Here is a 17,046-nt window from a genome sequence, read left to right as displayed (position 1 = left end):
GCTCAATTTTGGTGATGGCTGATAGAGCTGGCTGACGCGATAGGCTGTGGCGTTGAGGGTGAAATTGCGCGTGGGAGGTGCCGTCAATCGCTCGAAATAGATTGAAAGCACCTGCATAATGGAATCATCGATTTTCCGCAGAGATATGAGCATCGCCGCCGAGCTGCATAGGAAAAAGTGATGCAAAGCGCGTCGGCGAGTAAGAAGCGCGCAGTGGTACAGGGAAGGGGAATGTTGATGGAGCAGAGGTACGCGTCAAGTTTCACTCTCCTGCTGTCCGTAGCTTGTTTCAGCTCTGATTCCCGCTCGCACGGACCGATCCCCGACAAGGAGGCCCATGCTCCACCAGGGTTCACAGCCTTGAGCCTCCTTTTTCATGTTTTCCGTTGAACCTCACCTGAGCTGCCAGCATCTATACTTCCTCCGACAACACGATCACAGAATCGCGAAATGTCCTCCAAGAACGACATCAGGATGTCCGGCGACGACGACCGCAAGCTCGAGGGTGGCGAGGCTCAAGCGCCTCAGCTCGCCAAGCCGGAGGCTCCTAAGAACGACCTCCACCCTGCCTTCTATATCGCGTATGCGGGTACCAAGACATAGCAAGACCATCAAGAAACGCTTCTAATGCTTCATCAGACTCTGGATCGCACTGTCCGGAAGTGTTATTCTTTTCAACAAATGGGTCCTGAGCACGGCCAAGTTCGGTATGAAAGAGCTGAGAGCTGGCTCCTTGAAAGCTCTATCTCACTGACATGCACCAGAATTCCCTCTATTCTTGACAACATGGCACATGGCGTTTGCTACAGTAGTCACACAACTGCTCGCCAAGTTCACGACTGTCCTCGATTCACGACACAAGGTCCCCATGACCCGTGAGACTTATACGAGAGCCATCTTGCCTATCGGCCTGTTCTTCAGCTTCAGCTTGATTTGCGGAAACTTCGCCTACCTTTACTTGAGTGTCTCTTTCATTCAGATGCTGAAGGTAAATCAGACATCTTGCTTTGAAAGGTTGGCCAAAGCTAACTATCGTAGGCTTCCAATGCCATCGCCACTTTGCTCGCCACATGGGCTTTTGGCATCTCTCCACCAGATATGAAGAAGCTCGCCAACGTTTCTGCTATCATGGTTGGTGTTGTGATTGCCTCATATGGCGAGATCAAGTTCGTTATGGTTGGCTTCATTAGTACGTTCTGCAGCTGGAAATTATCTCTATGCTTGGTTGCTGACTTGGTATTTTAGTTCAAATGGCTGGCATCATCTTCGAAGCAATCCGTCTTGTCATGGTGCAGCGCATTTTGTCTGCACCTGAATTCAAGATGGATCCTCTGGTCTCGCTTTACTACTACGCGCCAGCATGCGCTGTGATCAACGGTCTCTTCACCCTCTTCATCGAACTCCCAAAGATGGGCATGAGCGATATCTACAACGTGGGCATTTTTGTTCTCATCGCCAACGCTGCAGTCGCCTTCGGACTGAACGTCTCAGTCGTCTTCTTGGTAAGCTAAACATCGGCACGTTCACTCCACTCTCGCGCTAACAACAGCAGATTGGCAAAACTTCCGCCGTCGTCCTCACACTCGCTGGTGTTCTCAAGGACATCCTTTTGGTTGTCGCATCAATGGTCATCTTCCGGGATCCGGTCGCTCCTCTGCAATTCTTCGGCTACTCTATCGCTCTTGGTGGCCTTGTCTGGTACAAGCTCGGCCCAGACGGAGTAAAGAATGGCCTTCGCGATTCCCAGCTCGCTTTTGCGCAAATGCGTCAAAATAATCCTGCACGCGCCAAGGGATTGGTTCTTGCAGCGACAGTTATCGGCGCTTTCTTGGTGGTGTACACGTTCTTCCCGTCCATCGTAGGACTCGACGCGCCAAAGACTCCCTTTACTGGTTGAGCTGAAGCATTAAACCTTTTACTTATCCAATATACGGCTGTTGGAACAGCATGGAATGGTGCACCGGGGTTCATGCATGGCATGCATCTATCACTTTGGGTTGGATCATGGCGATAACGATTTTCGGATGACAACAGATCCATCACACAGTGACTGCACCCGTGGTCGCACATCATGACACCGACTTCCTGCAACACTGCACGTGCCCGTATGTCTGGTTGGAGTAGAGCAAGTGCGACCAAGGTTCCATGCTGCTACATCCCAAGACGCGCAGCACCCACGGGACCAGCGGCAATGTTCCCCAAAAGCACGGTACAGCCTTCGCGCATGATGTTTGGACAGCCAGTGCATCAAAACAAGCGCAAACGTCGTTTCATTCATGTTCACAACTTTTTCTAGGCTACTTCCTAGCTCAAAGCGCAGGCGCAAAACCACATAATACTTTGTACAACATGTAAAAGCATACACAACGGAATGAAACTCCAGCACCACGCCGATCATACTCTGTGTCGTAACATTCCCTCTGCCGGTCGATTCCATGGGGCCGCCAGCAGACTTCCATGTTGATCTAAGATGTCTCGAGAGGCTATGCAGCCACCGAGGTCGACTGCGCGAGCCACAGAGACAGCGCTGGCTTTGTCTCAAATCAAGCAGCCTGTACCCACTCACAACATTCGACGATCGCATCTTTATCCCATTGCAAGCCAGGAAAGAACTCTTATTATCCATTGTCCAACTACACGCTCGTCTTCCCAGATCAATTCCACGCATCGTTGCCATCGACCTTCACCAATCATGCTCTTCGTCTCCCCAGCGCATATCCACCGCCCTCAAGCTCCCTCTCGCAAACGTGCACATCACCAGTATCCCTCCTACGATAGAATCTCCCAGGATCCGCAGCAGTAAAGCTATTCATCGAAGTATGTCTCTTCAACGCAATTCGTAGTAACCCTGAGCTTTGCCGTTCCTCATCCCGCTGAACAAGCTTTTGTGTTTTGTACTCGCGTCGAGCTTTGCGCGATTGTCTGAGACGCGCGAGCAGGCTTTGGAGATTGTGCTTGGATTTGGGCATTTTGTTTTGATTGAATTGTGGCGGTGATGGTGAAAATAGCGTTACAAGTTTTGTGAGAAGAGATGTGCACTCGAGATCTTAGATGGAGATCGAATCTTGTATGCTTGAGAGAGTTATTTGATGCGCCTGTGAATTGCTGATTCGCTTCAGACAATGCCATTGTTCTATACATGCAGTGTTTCAGCGTAGTGAATGTTGCTTCGGCACATTAGGTGTTTCTCGCATTATGGTATTGTGCTTGAATAGTATGCTTCCGCCGAGGCACTGTTCACTACGATGTTTCTCGTAGTTTGTGATTCGTTGCAATCGTCGCAAAACATTCGTGGTGTCGGACTTGTGTCTATGTCTAGCCTGTTTCGGCTTCACCGTTGTTGAGCACGGTGTTTCGAGCAAGGAACGAATTCGCCGAGCTGCGAACACTTCCAGCCACTCTAAAATCAGGGATTCTCAATCCAAAGCAGACTTTGACTTGAGCATTGCTGCATCTGCGCATTCAAGATATCTTGAGTATGTACTGGTGCTGTCAAGGGAAATTAGTGTCTTGTTGCACTTCCAGCCGTTTGGAGCCATACACTACCCGTCAGTATCGAAAGGAGATACGACTGCACATCCATAGTAACTCTCCCATCTCTCAAGTTGTGTCTGCTATAAACGATCGACATAGGCAAGCCCCAAAAGGCATGACTCCTGAGAATTGGATGTCCGTTGAATGGCGGCTGTCGAGCACAGTCGAGAAGACTATGTTTCCACTCATTCGAAAGGCGCCCGACTACGTAAGAACTCTTTATACCATCCCATTGCCATCGTTGCGTTTGAGCCTGGTACGGATGTCAAGCTTAGCCCTCACATCCTGGTTATCTTTCAATTGTCGGAAGACACAGCGTCTCCTTGGAATGCTTCCCAGCCAGAGAGCGGAATGCCTCGATTAGCTGCTACTGTAAGTCAAATGATGACCAACGAAAGTACGTCGACAAAGACCGAGCATCTGACTGGGTTCTACAACATCTAAGCCCCTGTATACAACGATATTGAACTTGTCATTGAACACGTCCGAGTTGACGGTGAGCTCTGGTGGGACGAGAACGATATTTTCCGCCAAGATCCGACGCCAGAGACAGACCAGGCCCGGAAAGATCTGATCGGCGGCGAAGCAAACCGGATTTTCGTCTGCAAAGAAGACTGGATCAAAACTGGCTTAGACCCCGACGTGGGTGCTCAATGGGTAGGCGATCCAACTGGTCAGACGTACATGGCGGAAATCAACGTCTTCCATTTGATCCACTGCCTCCACATGATTCGTAGAGGCGCTTTCATGGACTACTATGAGTAAGAAGCTTGGAAGACCATTTCGAGATGTACATATCGTTGCTAATAGATGATCCAGATTCGCAAGACCCATTAATCCCCTATGTGAGTAAAATTCGCCACCGATTCGTAGAATATGTCACCGCCATGCTTCGAGTAGTGTATATGCTGACGCAGCTCTTCTCAGACGGGTAACATTTCTTCCATTGTCTTGACATGCTTCGTCAAGAGCTCATGTACACTGCATCCCTCGAATCTCTCACCATTGGTGCGGTCCGAGCATCAAAGACTACCATTTCCATACTTCACGATCGACAGACAGTGTCTTCGATGGGATGATATCCTTCGCTACAGAAACGAGCGACAGATGAGTAAGCAGCAGCTTGACATGATGTTGAACCACTCAAGACCTGCACACTCGAAAGAAACCAAGATTCCCGAGCATGCTATCAGGCTTCTTGAATCGATTGGCAATGGAAGGAGATGGATCGCTCCAAGGATTTCACGTTAGTTGATGTGGGCGACTACGGTCGTAACGACATGGACGGTTTGCCCCGTGTGAAGCCTAATCCTCTTAGATCGAAGTATGGCCCATGATGGACTCCACTTAAGACTAGAGTGCAAAGGGTTTTTTTGAAAATGGCGGCCATCTGCAGTTCGGACTGAGGTTCTGTCATATCAACATCTTGGCTATCTTCCTCTCCCTGAAGACGCTCTTCAAGAAATCTCAGAAAAGGCAGAATTTTTCGAGAATTTCCTGATTGATTCGTTTAAGTTGCTGATAAGTTCGACCGGCGTGGCGGAAGCAGAACTTGCTGTACAGCAGGGCAAACGCAATCAGCGCTTGACGCAGCTGGCATTCTTATATGTTCCACTCTCCTTCGTCACCGGCGTGTTCGGCATGAATTTGAAGGAGATCAATGGCTCGCCAGTGTCTGTATGGGTAGCTGTGATTGTGCTGATCATTACGGCATTGTGTACTGCGGGTATCTTTATGCTCGCGAGCCATTGGGAGAACATCTTTCGCGGCAATAAGCGAGCCTCTGCAAAGGTTTGACGATTGAGGTTGGATGCTTTAGGCTGTTGATCGATACTCTTGGGTCCAGGTGGCGACTAGGTCGGCAAGAAGCTGAGCCTCCATAGTGGGACTTGTGACGAGTGGCAGAGACTCTCACTGATCGCTCTGACATCCCATGAGTAAATGCCAAGACGTGGGATAACAGCCCGCCAGCATTGCCCCTACTGCATCACGTAGATTTGCTGTTGCGTCGATTCTGCCACGAAGAGATATGCGGCTATTGCCACTCGGTCCTGCATTGTCCGTATTACCAGCCACTGATCGGTGAGCCAAGTCCGCCGCAGGGTCAATATGTATGATAAAGTTCCACATCTCAGCCTTGCGTCCAAACTCGTGAGGGGCAAGCGATCTGCCAACACACTGAAAAGTCGAGCCAGGCCGCCGCAAGCCTTGTTTGCATTCTCCGTTCTTCTCTCTGCGTGGACCTCTTCCGTACGCGATTCTGCGCTGCGTTCTTTAGACATCGACTATTCGCTCCACGCCACGTTCTTAGTATGGCTTCACCTACAATAAGCTGGGCGCCGAACAGCGGAGTGACAGCGACAAGCACGACGCAGTCTTTCGATACATATAGTGCAAGAGTCACAGCGACTTACAACCTTACTACTACGTTCACTCCGCCAGCATCTTGTTTCGCTCCAACGTATACAGTCTCACCTCGAGGCAACGATACGGTCGTAGCATACGGCGCTGCCAGAAGGGGATACAGTCCGGAGTGTTTTCCAATTGGTTTCGGCGATATTGCAAAGGTCGAGCGGTGGCAAGGTGCTAATCAACTCATTGTACAAGAAATTCAATTTGGGAATTTAGCGAGCACTGTCAACAAGAGACAAGAGGGAGATTCTTCTCGTCGAACGATAGAAAGGCCGCAAAGCTGGTATTCGCCAGGAGTATGTCCATCCGGGTATGTCGCTGCAGCAGCGACATATGATGGCCAGACTTACTTCAACACTTGTTGTCCATCGTAAGTGTCGCGCGATGTTCTGGCATCCTTCGCATGTGCTGACAGAGTTTGGTAGTTCGATGTCAGTGATAGAAACAAGCTGCACAAGCGCAGCCGACACCGTCACGTTCATAAATGGCACGGACACCTGGCTGCAGACGGTCCAGTCTGCACTCGCGCCTTCAATCGTGGTGGCGTACGAGTCTTCTGATCTGTCATTGTGGGCGACTCCGGAATCCACAAGCACGACATCTGCTGCCTCGACTTCGCGGCCAACCGAGACCGGCATCTTGCCAACCGCAGCACCCGAGCCCGGACCTGGCTTGAGCACTGGCGCCAAAGCAGGAATCGGCTCTGGTGTAGCTGGAGTGGTCATCGTCGGATTTGTCATACTTGGACTTGTCATACGCAAGCGCAGAACAGGCAGAAACGGGGATCCTTCCTCATACAACGGCAAAGCAGAGCTTGCTGGAGATGGAGTCCACCGGGAGCTCACTGGAGAAGGAGCTATGTATGAAAAGAGCAGTGTCGTGAAGCCCGTCGAGATAGACAATGATTCGCCTGCAGAGCTTGATGGCGACTGGCGAGGTTGGGAAATCGGCACTCCGCAAAGGCATCTTACAGTATCGGAGAGGAATATATGAGGTCTGCCAGCGGCGTACGCATCTAGACATAGGCGTTAGTATCTTGTTAATGACATCGATGAGTTATGCGAGGCCATGGCCACGAAACCCGCCGCAGTCAATATTGTGCGACAATGTTCAGGGCTTGTGGAACAAAGACGGATGTCTGCTCGTCGACGCTTTTGGCTTTTCCAATACACCCCTCTCGTATTCATTTGCAACTTCTTCTTCTGTTGTCCATGCAACGTATGACCTATCTCTCCACCGGAAGTGGATGGACAAGGGCAATGGAGGAGCTGAGTCATATAGCAAAAGGGCGTGAAGTCGTCGGAAGTGCCTCTAAGAATATTCCCAAAGTGGAACCATTCTCGTTTTGTGCTAGGGACGAGAAGTGCACGTACCTTTCATGTGCTTGTGCGTGGTGGGCGTGGATGCGTCACAGGCAATAAAGTGTCGCCGAGAGCACCGAGGCCCCCTCCAAGATTGACCCAAAAGTCAATTTTCTGGCTGGACCCAGCACATTGAACCACCACAAGAGTCACACGCCGGCGGTGTGCACTTCAACTCGTCCTTCTTCACTCACCTTCTCCAGCTCACTCACAACCTGCCCATTGAGCCATTGGCCGCCATTCCTCTTAGTATTGTTCGACTCACACCTCCACCCGAACCACTGCATTGCATAGCCATTGGCTTTTGCAGACCGACTTTCAGCTGCCAAACCCACAGCTGTCCTCGATACCACTAGATACCACCATCAGCGATCCAACATGGCAGCCGGCGAAGCACGCACCGACGACGCTCGCGGTAGGCTATCACCGTAACAATTTCGCTTCCCAGCCAGCATAACTAACACCCATCGCACAGTCCTGGGCTACGACCCTCTCATCCCACCTCAACTCCTCGAATCCGAACTTCCAGCAACCGCGACCTCCCTCTCGACTGTCCGCCGCGGCCGCCAAGAAGCCGTCGAGATCATCCACCAACGCGATGACCGTCTCCTCGTCATGGTCGGGCCCTGCTCCCTCCACGACCCCGAAGCCGCAGTCGAATACTGCACTCGCCTCGTGCAGCTCGCCGACAAACTGAAAGATGACCTCTGCATTATCATGCGCGCATACTTGGAAAAGCCCCGCACAACAGTCGGCTGGAAAGGTCTGATCAACGACCCGGATATTGACGAGAGCTACCAAATCAACAAAGGACTCCGCGTGAGCAGAAAACTGTTCTGCGATTTGACGAGCCAGGGTATGCCAATTGCTTCGGAAATGTTGGATACTATTTCTCCTCAGTTCCTTGCGGATTTGATTTCTCTCGGAGCTATTGGAGCTCGTACAACAGAGTCACAGCTTCATCGTGAGTTGGCTTCTGGTCTCTCCTTCCCAATGGGATTCAAGAACGGAACAGATGGGGGTCTCACAGTCGCTGTGGATGCTATTGGAGCTGCGGCTGCGAAGCACCATTTCATGGGTGTGACGAAGCAGGGTCTGGCTGCGATCACCAAGACTGCGGGCAATCCAGATTGCTTTGTGATTCTGAGAGGTGGTACCAAGGGGACAAACTTCGATCGCGATAGCGTGAAGGCTACACGGGAGGCGTTGAGGAAGAAAGGTCTTCCGGAGGTTATGATGATCGATTGTTCGCATGGTATGTGATGAGCGATCTAAGAGCGAAACGTGGACGTGCGGCTGACTATCATATAGGCAATTCGCTCAAGAACCACAAGAACCAACCCAAGGTCGCTCAGACGATTGGTGACCAGCTTCGCGAGGGCGAGACTGGCATCGTTGGTGTCATGATTGAGTCACATATCAACGAAGGCAACCAGAAGGCTGGCACTGCTGGCCTCGCATCGCTGCAGAAGGGCGTCTCAATCACAGATGCTTGCATTCACTGGGAGGATACCATCGCTGTGCTGGAGCAGCTCGCAGACGGCGTTCGTGGCAGACGTCAAGTGTTGAAGAGCAAGGCGAACGGCGCGAACGGTTCGCACTAAGAACATCGCCGGGAACGTTGCTGCGGAAGTTTGGTCAGGCTCGTGAAGGTGCATAACGAACATGAAATCGTGGGTGCATGACAGGATAAAGAATAGAGTGTCAGCGGATGCGAGCTCCGCCTCTGCGCACTTTGAAAAGTCGTTTTCTTGCTTGATAACTCGGGGTGCGATCTTGCTCTACACAGACATTCCTCTCGGCGCGGCGAGATTGGCGTTCTAGCAGCGTATTATTATTTGCTGCCATACCTGATTGCTCTTCAACGCTCCTCTCGCTTTTCACATCTTCAACCCCAGTCAGCGAAGACCGTCTCAAATGATATGCGTCGCACAGCGATGCCATACCACTCGTGCCCTGTGTGCTTCTCATCTCTCATCTCTTCGTTATTTCTCCTTGTCACTCAATCGTCTGTCGCTTTTGGCGTCTCATGCCCCGCCCCTGCTCTCTCCCACTCTTCTCCTGTTCGTGTTCGTCCATCTCATGACATTTTCCAGCTGCCTGCAAAAGTCTCGCCAACACAGTCGAAGTTTCTACGATGCCTCACACTGGCAAATCCTTGTGTTTCCTCTCGTCCGCTCCCGCTTTGTCTCCCGCAACATTCAGCGCTTTTGCGATATATGGCCCAACAACAGGCACGTTGTATGCGAACCCAGCAATTGTTTTGAAGAACTCTCCAAAGAGGATGAACATCCTGCAAACCCAGATGTCAGCGATCACATCCAAACCCTTTCGCAGCTCCCCGTGCCCCTCCCCCAACATCGTGCCCCCGAGGCGGGATGATTTTGTTGCTCAACTTACCCATAACACTGCACCCCAAACCCGACAAAAGGCCACCTCATCAAAATCAACAGAATGCCCGTCCAAAATGCTGCTGTTCCCCTCCATTTCTGTCTTCGAGCGAAAAAAGCGAAAGTGCGTTGTGGGCCGAGCAGGAGCGTTATGCCGATGAGGAAGAGGATATCACCCATGGCGAGGAGGGCGCGATCAAAGAGGAGGATGAGGCCGAAGAGGAGGAAGAAGCCGCCTAGAAGGTCAATGTCAGTGGAGGGACTTTGGGAGGAGGGCTGTGGTATGCTCGGTGATAGTGAAGGAGGCTTACCTACCGCCTGTGCAGAATGCGACGCCGACTTCTGTAGATGATGAAGAACATGGTTAGTAAAAGTCTCTCTCTTGCGTTTGTATCGCATCCCAATGCGACCTGGAGAAGTATGTACTTTGACCATCTGATAGCCAGTATGTAGGCATTTTGGCGGATGTGCTGGGATGTTCCTGTTGTGTATGCGCCGAGAATCTTGTTATGTCTTGAGGTGGAGATCGTGAGTGGAGAGGGTAAGTTGACAGTCGAAGCGTTTGAAACAGTTGTCGCGATGCCGACGCTCCTTTTTCGTGCTGGGAAGACGTGTCGAGATGCGCGGCCGTGACGAGTTTGCCCGAAGTTTCTCCGGGTGTGAGGACAGGGGTCTTGTGTGAGGTGCACTTCACTTGCCCTTTGCTCCTTCTCTTCACTCCCTTAGCGAATCTGGCAGAAGATTCTATCTGACAGCGTGCCCCATTCCACTTGGAAGACACTCTGGTCACTTTGCAAGCATCCCCAACACATACCTCTGCCACTGCGAATTCATCACGTTCTAGAGAACCAACGGCTCAGCAATCTGTGCCCAAAGTGCGATGTTACTTCCTTCATCTGGCTCGTGCGGTACTCCCGATTCTGTTAAGTGCCAGACAATCGCTAGGGATCGCCTCAAACACCACAGCTACTTTTCGGATGCCTGTTCCCCATGTCACCAATCTCCAGAAACAGTCGTGGATATTCGTTCCGCCAAGATGCTCTAGAATAGAATGAGACCGTCGACGTGAATGCTGGAGCTGCAAGTTGTTTGAAGCAATTCGAACAACGAGCTCGTGAAAGACCACGATGGTACCCGCGGATTCTCGAAACCAAAGCCCAGGCCTGCTCCAGGCGATGCTGCAACAGACTCATGGAGCCTGGACACCAAGATGCCCCCCAGCAGGAAAATATATCACTACGTCACATCGCTGATATGCTGGTTAGGCACCATGACTTGATCGATGTTGTCGAAGACTGGAGCTACCCAAGCGGGATACTAAGGGACCTCGGCAGTCACCCTAAGCCATGCATGCGGAAGCACTACGCATCATGGCACTTCGCACACTATCCATATACAGATCTGCTGTTCCTATCACTTCGGAATTACGTGTTCCGGCCTGGAAACTTCCCTGTCTCGCTCTCGAGCTAATCCCTGCAGTCACGCCAGGATATGCAAACTGAGGAGACGGGGAAGCCTGCTAAGCGCAATCGAGTTCATCTTGGCTCAAACACCTGAACTTGTCATAGCTTTCGATGTGGCTTTCTCATCCTCTGCTCGCATACATGATAGGTCGCCGAGAACAGGTGGTGCAAAGCCGTGCGTGGATTGTAGGAAGATTGTCCCGGCGCATCTTCAAGACAACCAACATGGTGCTCTGATTGGCATTGACGGCAAGCAGACTTCTGCCACCTACCACAACTTCTCAGAGACAAGCGTAAGCGCATTGGATCACTAAACATACTGCAGTAACCCGGGAATAAAATCTTCGGCTGTACGCGGATCCGCCATGTTATGTATACATCTGTGCTATTTATCTGCAGGTCGTATATGCTCGATATGTACTCACCTTTGATCTCTTGCCATCTAAGCTTGTATAACCTGATTTCAGAATAGCTTCATTCATCATTTATGGCCACCATGACTAGCACACAGAATATGCTCCCCGGCATCGAGGACAACGGCAACGGAACGAGATATAGCGGCCTCCCCACCAGGCTTCCTCAAGACTTTCTATCTGAATTCCCCAAGCTGTCGCAAGAACAAGCCGGCCACCTGCGTCACTTCCACAATCTGGCTACCCAGCCTGATGGCCAATGGCATCACATGGGCGGCCAAGACCCCGGCCAAGAGTGGAATGATGCTTACCGCTATCAACTATCAGCCATGGTATACGCCGCCGGCGTTGCACACTTTCATCGCCTTCCTGCTCTACGATCTGCCTTCAAGTGCCTGATCGAACAGCTCATCCACAAAATGCTACGTAGAGACGTCTGGAGCTATTGGTACCTGACTAGTCAGAGCGGAAAGTTCGTGGACCCCGACATAGTGGAGATGCGCAAGCCATGGGCCGATCCGAACAAGGAGGAGAATATCATGGTGAGTATTGCGAAACGTCAAGATGGCCTCTACGAGACATAACTTTCTTCTTATCAAGTACTCCGGACACCTCCTCCTCATGGTATCATTGCATGCGATGCTGTTCGATGACGACAAGTATGATCAACCTGAAGCACTCACATTCCATTGGGATCCGATATTCTGGGGTTTCGGACCAGAGAAGTTTACATACACCAGGAGTAGCCTCCAAGAAGCCATCCTTGCCGAGATGGAGCGGCACGAATGGAAGGGCGTGTGCTGTGAGCCGAACAGCATCTTCATCGTGTGCAACCAATTTCCGGTAAGTGCGAAGAGCACCTGGGAGCGCTCGAGAGTCCTGCTGACAGTCATGAGATTATCGCTATGCGGTACAATGACGTTCGCATTGGAACAAACGTAGTCGAAAAGGTATTGAAGAATTACACTGCAGCGTGGGAGAAACACGGCGGCTTTCTGCAAGGTAACAAGTTCGTCCACAGCTGGTACATGGTGAAGCAAGAACGTATAGTTCCTGGTAATATCGGAACCACCGCCTGGTAAGACAAGATAAGAATATTCAAACGTGCTAGACTGGTTTGCTGACGCCACGGAAGGACATCTGCGTTCATGAACAGCTGGAACCCTCAGCTTGTCCGTTCCACGTTCCCAGCTCAATCCTTAGGCTTCTTCACAAAGATGTCCGACGGTAGAGTCAGTCTCAACAGCACTACCGTGGCCATGATCATTCGCAAGCTCGTTAAAACCGAAAACGCAGATCCTGAAGCCTGGAGCACAAAACAAAAAGCACAAGAACTTGCGAAACAAACAAAAGCAGTACCTCCACCACCTTTCCCAGTACCAGTATTCGGCTACATCGCTCAATGGGTCTCAGAAGTCGGCGACCCATCCCTGACCGAAGGTCTTCTCCGCCACGCAGACACATTCCTCAACCCCACGTGGGATAAAGGTGGTCTTTTCTATCCTCGCAATGAGACCCAGTCTGACGAGCATGGGAATTGGACGCTCGTAGAACCCTACACAGGTAATGCAGCAATTGCGTATGCGCGCCTTAATGTCCCGGATGGTCAGAAGAAGATGTGGGAGAAGCCGTGGCCAACGGAGCATTTTTCAATCTTCCCATACATCGACGGGATTACTTTTACTTCTGGTGTGGATTTTCTCAGGTGTACTTGGGATCCGGAAAAGGAGGCGTTTGTTGTTACTATGCGGACTTGGGACGGTTCGAGGAAAGTGTGAGTTACAGGGTTCATCATACTGTCATAGGTGAAGCACTAATCCATTGCAGTGCCCGATTCTTAGTCAAAAACCTGCCGATCGGGCGGTATGGTGCCTATCGGGATGAGAAACTTGTGGAAGAACAGAATGTGGACGGTGACTCTGAGACCTTGAAGGCAGTCGTTGATGTGGGGCCGGAGGAAACGGATCTTGTGATACTCAAGTCCAGGGTGGCAGGGCCGAGAGTCTTGCAAAAGTCTCCTTGGCGATCTCTAATGTAATTGCGGGACACTGAATCAATGAATATGCGAGCAGCTATTGCCATGCCCAGTACTGCACACCCACGCGGTGCCTGTGAATCAATGCAACGGTGTTCTCCAAAGGCTGCCAGCAGTCGCCAGCGATTCATGTGCTAACATCGCTCCAGGTCCGAAATCAAAGCACATTGCTTCCACTGATTTTGTATGTTGTGTTTCCTCCAGCGATGCATGCGCAGTCCTATGCAATCGATGGTAAAACGAAACAAGCTGCTGGAAAGTTTCGACCGTGGATATGAGAGTGCTATGCATAAGTGCTTTGACTTCTGACGATTCCTTTACGACTTGTAGAAGCTGCCATGCGGCATCTTGACATTCTCGAGCAACGCCAGCTATGCTCATGCAGTCACTGCTTGTCGAGTGTCACGTCAACGTTTGGAAGGCCAGACATTCAAGCGAATGTGCTGCAAGTCGCAGAGTACCGCTCAAATGATTGTGACTGATATCTTACTCCTCCGCAGCGACTCGAAGTCACTCTTGAGGAGTTTCTCGAACCCGGTCATGCTGTACAATTGCATCGTCTTGTGTTCTCCAGAGACAATCAGCCTGTAAGTAGACCTGGTAGAGTCCACGGCCCTTAGCCACAAAAATTTCATATTAGTGTACAGTGGCCGTATGTCCAGCATGCACAGAATGTCGTGTTCTCCAGGCACTGGTTCGCTTCGTGTTTCGAATATAAGCCGAACGTCCAAGGTGTCGCCATACCTACGAATATCTCCGTACCAGTGCACCCAAGATCCCTGATCGGAATCGTAATGAGAACTTCCGTCAACAATGTCACCGATCCAGTACACCATCATCACCAGACTCGATTTGTCCACACTGACACAGTGCCGAGTGTCCGTCATTCCCAGCGTTGCCACTGGAGTTTTCTGCGCATAGTAGCCCCGCAGATCCGGTGCCCAAGATGGCAGAGTGATCGAGGAATAATCATTAGCGTCCCCAGCGTGATATAGCACGCGCATATCACCCGCTTCCATCATGCTCTTGGCGAAACGGGAACACACAGTCTCGAATGTAGCCGTGTAGTCTGCCTGCAGGCGATGGCCAGGGACCAAAGGAAGCAGCGAGTAGAGGCGATCGCGTGGCTCTGCACAATTCAAGTGTCGAAATTGTATAATTCTCTCGAGCAAGTCTCTCTTATCACTATGACTTGCGGGTTCAACAATTCGGAGGACGAATTGTATAGACTGATCATACGCGACGCTCGCACTATAGCTGATACCACTAGCTCTCCAGAGCAATGGCCTGGCCATCCGTAGTGCTCCACGAAATAGCCTGGCATCGGCTGAGTACCTGCCCCAATGGAATCGAACAGTACCGGAGAATGACAGGCGAGCGAAGTTCTCTTGGAGGACCCAACGGCGCGTCCAGTATCTTCGTTCGAGCAAGGACAGAAGGGCTTCGAGCCCCACCACGAGTCGTAGTCGTTTGGGGCATTCTGCGGCAAGCCATTGGCCCGGACATGGCCCATTCGTAGCAGGCTCTGCTGAGGACATGTGGCATGTATGTTGTTCTTCTTCTATACCACAACACGACTCTATAACTCGAAAGGGGTGAGTCTTGCACATTTCTGTGTTCAAAAAGGCGTCGATAGCCTCCTGTATCATCGATTTGCTCCAGTTAAGGACGATGTAATCATGGGGCATAGGCCTATCTGCGTCCGAGATGCATTTGGTCAACTGCCATACGATGCGGTCTTCTTCGGGAAAAGTGCCCTCCCCAAGCCAGACAATCAGGTTTCGAGCCAGTCTATAAATGTCGAACATTATGGCCACCTGCGAACTGCGCTCAGTCAGATCGCATTGGTTGATACAAACTGCATCTATCCACAATTGCTTCGATTCTATGCGAGATCGAAGCCTGCGAAGTCCTTCTGCCAGGTTCTTTGTGATGTTCAGACGCAGTCCGTTTAGCAGCATGAAATGGGAAAGGGACGCATCGCCATTCTCGGTCGCCCAGGTGTAGGAAACAGCGTCGTAGTATAACGACCTTGAGCTGATCACGTCCTTATAGTGAGCACGATTTCGTTCCACTTCCAAATTCTGCCGTTTGGACATGATGAGATCCTTTTCATGTATTGCCTCACTTCTGACGCGAACCGGACCGTAAGAACTTTCGGGCTCTGAAGGTAGGGGGTCGCCTAACCACACTGTCTCGAAAGAACCTACGAGCGGATCTTCCAAATTGCCGGCCGGCTGCAGCACTAGGACACGGATGCATCGTGGGCCAGGTAATACATCGTGGGTGTATGCGATCGCTGTAGCCTGGGCCTCGAGGAGTGGTACGGCCCCATCCATGGTGGGGAGTGAGAAGATCTGTCAATACTGAACATCAAGAACATTAGTAGCTCCATAAAATAGTGAGGAACGCCTGCGCCTCCACTGTGCAACACGAAAAGGCGCCCGCAAGCAAACGTGCCTCAGGCTCACATAGATACGACAGTACCACTGTACGGCCACGGGTGGTGTGTGAAACCAACGGAACCTGTGGATATCAGCGAGAACATATACTGCTTAACATACCAAGATAGCTCATATTCAAGGTCCGCGACCAGGCCAAACCCCAGACGAAGATAAAATCTTGCTTTCATTACCTCCACTACTTCGTCCCCTTCACAATATTCCTCACCATCTTCTCCAACATCGCACCACCCGTCCCTCCACTCCCCTCGAAATACGCCGCAACACTCTTCTCCACATACTTCCCAACCATATCCACCTCAACATTCACATCCTCTCCCACCTCTTTCTTGGACAACACTACCCTCTCCTGCGTATAGGCAATAAGCATAATCTCCCACCATCCTTCCACATCGTTCACCTCCGTAACAGTCAAGCTCGCTCCATCAAGCGTCACATATCCCTTTTCTACAATATACCTCAACACACTCTTATCCTTCGGCTGCAGCCTGAATGTCACGGCATTTCCATCAGGTCTTTTGTCTGCAACCACAGCCACGGTGTCCACGTGTCCTTGCACAAAATGTCCTCCCATTCTCGTACTCGCGCTCACGGCTCGTTCGAGATTGACTCCGCTTCCCTCTTTCAATTTTCCAAGATTCGTTCTCCGAAGGGTTTCGGGGGAAACACCGACTTTGAATTCATTCTTGCTGAACTCGGTGACAGTTAAGCAAGTTCCGTTGATGGAGATGCTGTCTCCAAGATGACAGTCGTCGAGTATCTCAGAGCAGTCGCTGATGGTCAAAGAAGTTCCACCTCCACCGCTGGAGGACTCATCGTGCTCGACGAGCTTGGAGACGGCTGGCCGAGAGGGGGTTCATGTCAGCGGCAGCGATGATGATTGTGGTACGAGGGACGTACTGCCGACGATCTCAACAATGCCTGTGAACATTTTGTATTTGCTGTTCGAGAGAGAGAAATGTTTTGAAGCGAAGGT

The 17,046-nt window shown here is 51.1% G+C and overlaps 8 protein-coding genes across 8 annotated transcripts; 5 read left to right on the top strand and 3 right to left on the bottom strand.

Annotated features, from left to right (window-relative positions):
* Nucleotides 1-450: 450 nt before the first annotated feature.
* On the top strand, nucleotides 451-1,897 carry CKM354_000914700 (uncharacterized protein; the record flags this gene model as incomplete). Its single annotated transcript, XM_044804556.1, has 6 exons — nucleotides 451-581; nucleotides 640-707; nucleotides 765-988; nucleotides 1,039-1,189; nucleotides 1,246-1,502; nucleotides 1,553-1,897. 6 exons carry the CDS (start codon nucleotides 451-453, stop codon nucleotides 1,895-1,897), a joined length of 1,176 nt encoding a protein of 391 aa, XP_044660491.1.
* Nucleotides 1,898-3,915: 2,018 nt separating this feature from the next.
* CKM354_000914600 (uncharacterized protein) lies at nucleotides 3,916-4,871 on the top strand (the record flags this gene model as incomplete). Its single annotated transcript, XM_044804555.1, has 4 exons — nucleotides 3,916-3,931; nucleotides 3,980-4,295; nucleotides 4,354-4,379; nucleotides 4,786-4,871. 4 exons carry the CDS (start codon nucleotides 3,916-3,918, stop codon nucleotides 4,869-4,871), a joined length of 444 nt encoding a protein of 147 aa, XP_044660490.1.
* Nucleotides 4,872-5,846: 975 nt separating this feature from the next.
* Nucleotides 5,847-6,939, top strand: CKM354_000914500 (uncharacterized protein; the record flags this gene model as incomplete). Its single annotated transcript, XM_044804554.1, has 2 exons — nucleotides 5,847-6,316; nucleotides 6,372-6,939. 2 exons carry the CDS (start codon nucleotides 5,847-5,849, stop codon nucleotides 6,937-6,939), a joined length of 1,038 nt encoding a protein of 345 aa, XP_044660489.1.
* A 746-nt stretch (nucleotides 6,940-7,685) lies between these two features.
* On the top strand, nucleotides 7,686-8,911 carry CKM354_000914400 (3-deoxy-7-phosphoheptulonate synthase ARO4; the record flags this gene model as incomplete). The annotated part of the gene is made up of 3 exons (XM_044804553.1): nucleotides 7,686-7,722; nucleotides 7,783-8,562; nucleotides 8,619-8,911. The coding sequence occupies 3 exons, from the start codon at nucleotides 7,686-7,688 to the stop codon at nucleotides 8,909-8,911; spliced, it is 1,110 nt and encodes a 369-aa protein (XP_044660488.1).
* Nucleotides 8,912-9,449: 538 nt separating this feature from the next.
* On the bottom strand, nucleotides 9,450-10,154 carry CKM354_000914300 (uncharacterized protein; the record flags this gene model as incomplete). The annotated part of the gene is made up of 4 exons (XM_044804552.1): nucleotides 9,450-9,600; nucleotides 9,708-9,933; nucleotides 10,013-10,039; nucleotides 10,124-10,154. 4 exons carry the CDS (start codon nucleotides 10,152-10,154, stop codon nucleotides 9,450-9,452), a joined length of 435 nt encoding a protein of 144 aa, XP_044660487.1.
* A 1,688-nt stretch (nucleotides 10,155-11,842) lies between these two features.
* On the top strand, nucleotides 11,843-13,611 carry CKM354_000914200 (uncharacterized protein; the record flags this gene model as incomplete). Its single annotated transcript, XM_044804551.1, has 5 exons — nucleotides 11,843-12,115; nucleotides 12,174-12,416; nucleotides 12,470-12,651; nucleotides 12,709-13,347; nucleotides 13,401-13,611. 5 exons carry the CDS (start codon nucleotides 11,843-11,845, stop codon nucleotides 13,609-13,611), a joined length of 1,548 nt encoding a protein of 515 aa, XP_044660486.1.
* Nucleotides 13,612-14,072: 461 nt separating this feature from the next.
* Nucleotides 14,073-15,947, bottom strand: CKM354_000914100 (uncharacterized protein; the record flags this gene model as incomplete). Its single annotated transcript, XM_044804550.1, has 1 exon — nucleotides 14,073-15,947. One exon carries the CDS (start codon nucleotides 15,945-15,947, stop codon nucleotides 14,073-14,075), a length of 1,875 nt encoding a protein of 624 aa, XP_044660485.1.
* Nucleotides 15,948-16,248: 301 nt separating this feature from the next.
* CKM354_000914000 (riboflavin synthase) lies at nucleotides 16,249-17,001 on the bottom strand (the record flags this gene model as incomplete). Its single annotated transcript, XM_044804549.1, has 2 exons — nucleotides 16,249-16,910; nucleotides 16,971-17,001. 2 exons carry the CDS (start codon nucleotides 16,999-17,001, stop codon nucleotides 16,249-16,251), a joined length of 693 nt encoding a protein of 230 aa, XP_044660484.1.
* Nucleotides 17,002-17,046: the final 45 nt, after the last annotated feature.

Source organism: Cercospora kikuchii, assembly GCF_019650295.1.
Source record: "Cercospora kikuchii DNA, contig_00006, whole genome shotgun sequence".
Classification (NCBI taxonomy): Eukaryota; Fungi; Ascomycota; class Dothideomycetes; order Mycosphaerellales; family Mycosphaerellaceae; genus Cercospora; species Cercospora kikuchii.
Note: the sequence above shows the minus strand (reverse complement) of the source record. Positions and strands in the feature narration are given on the sequence as shown.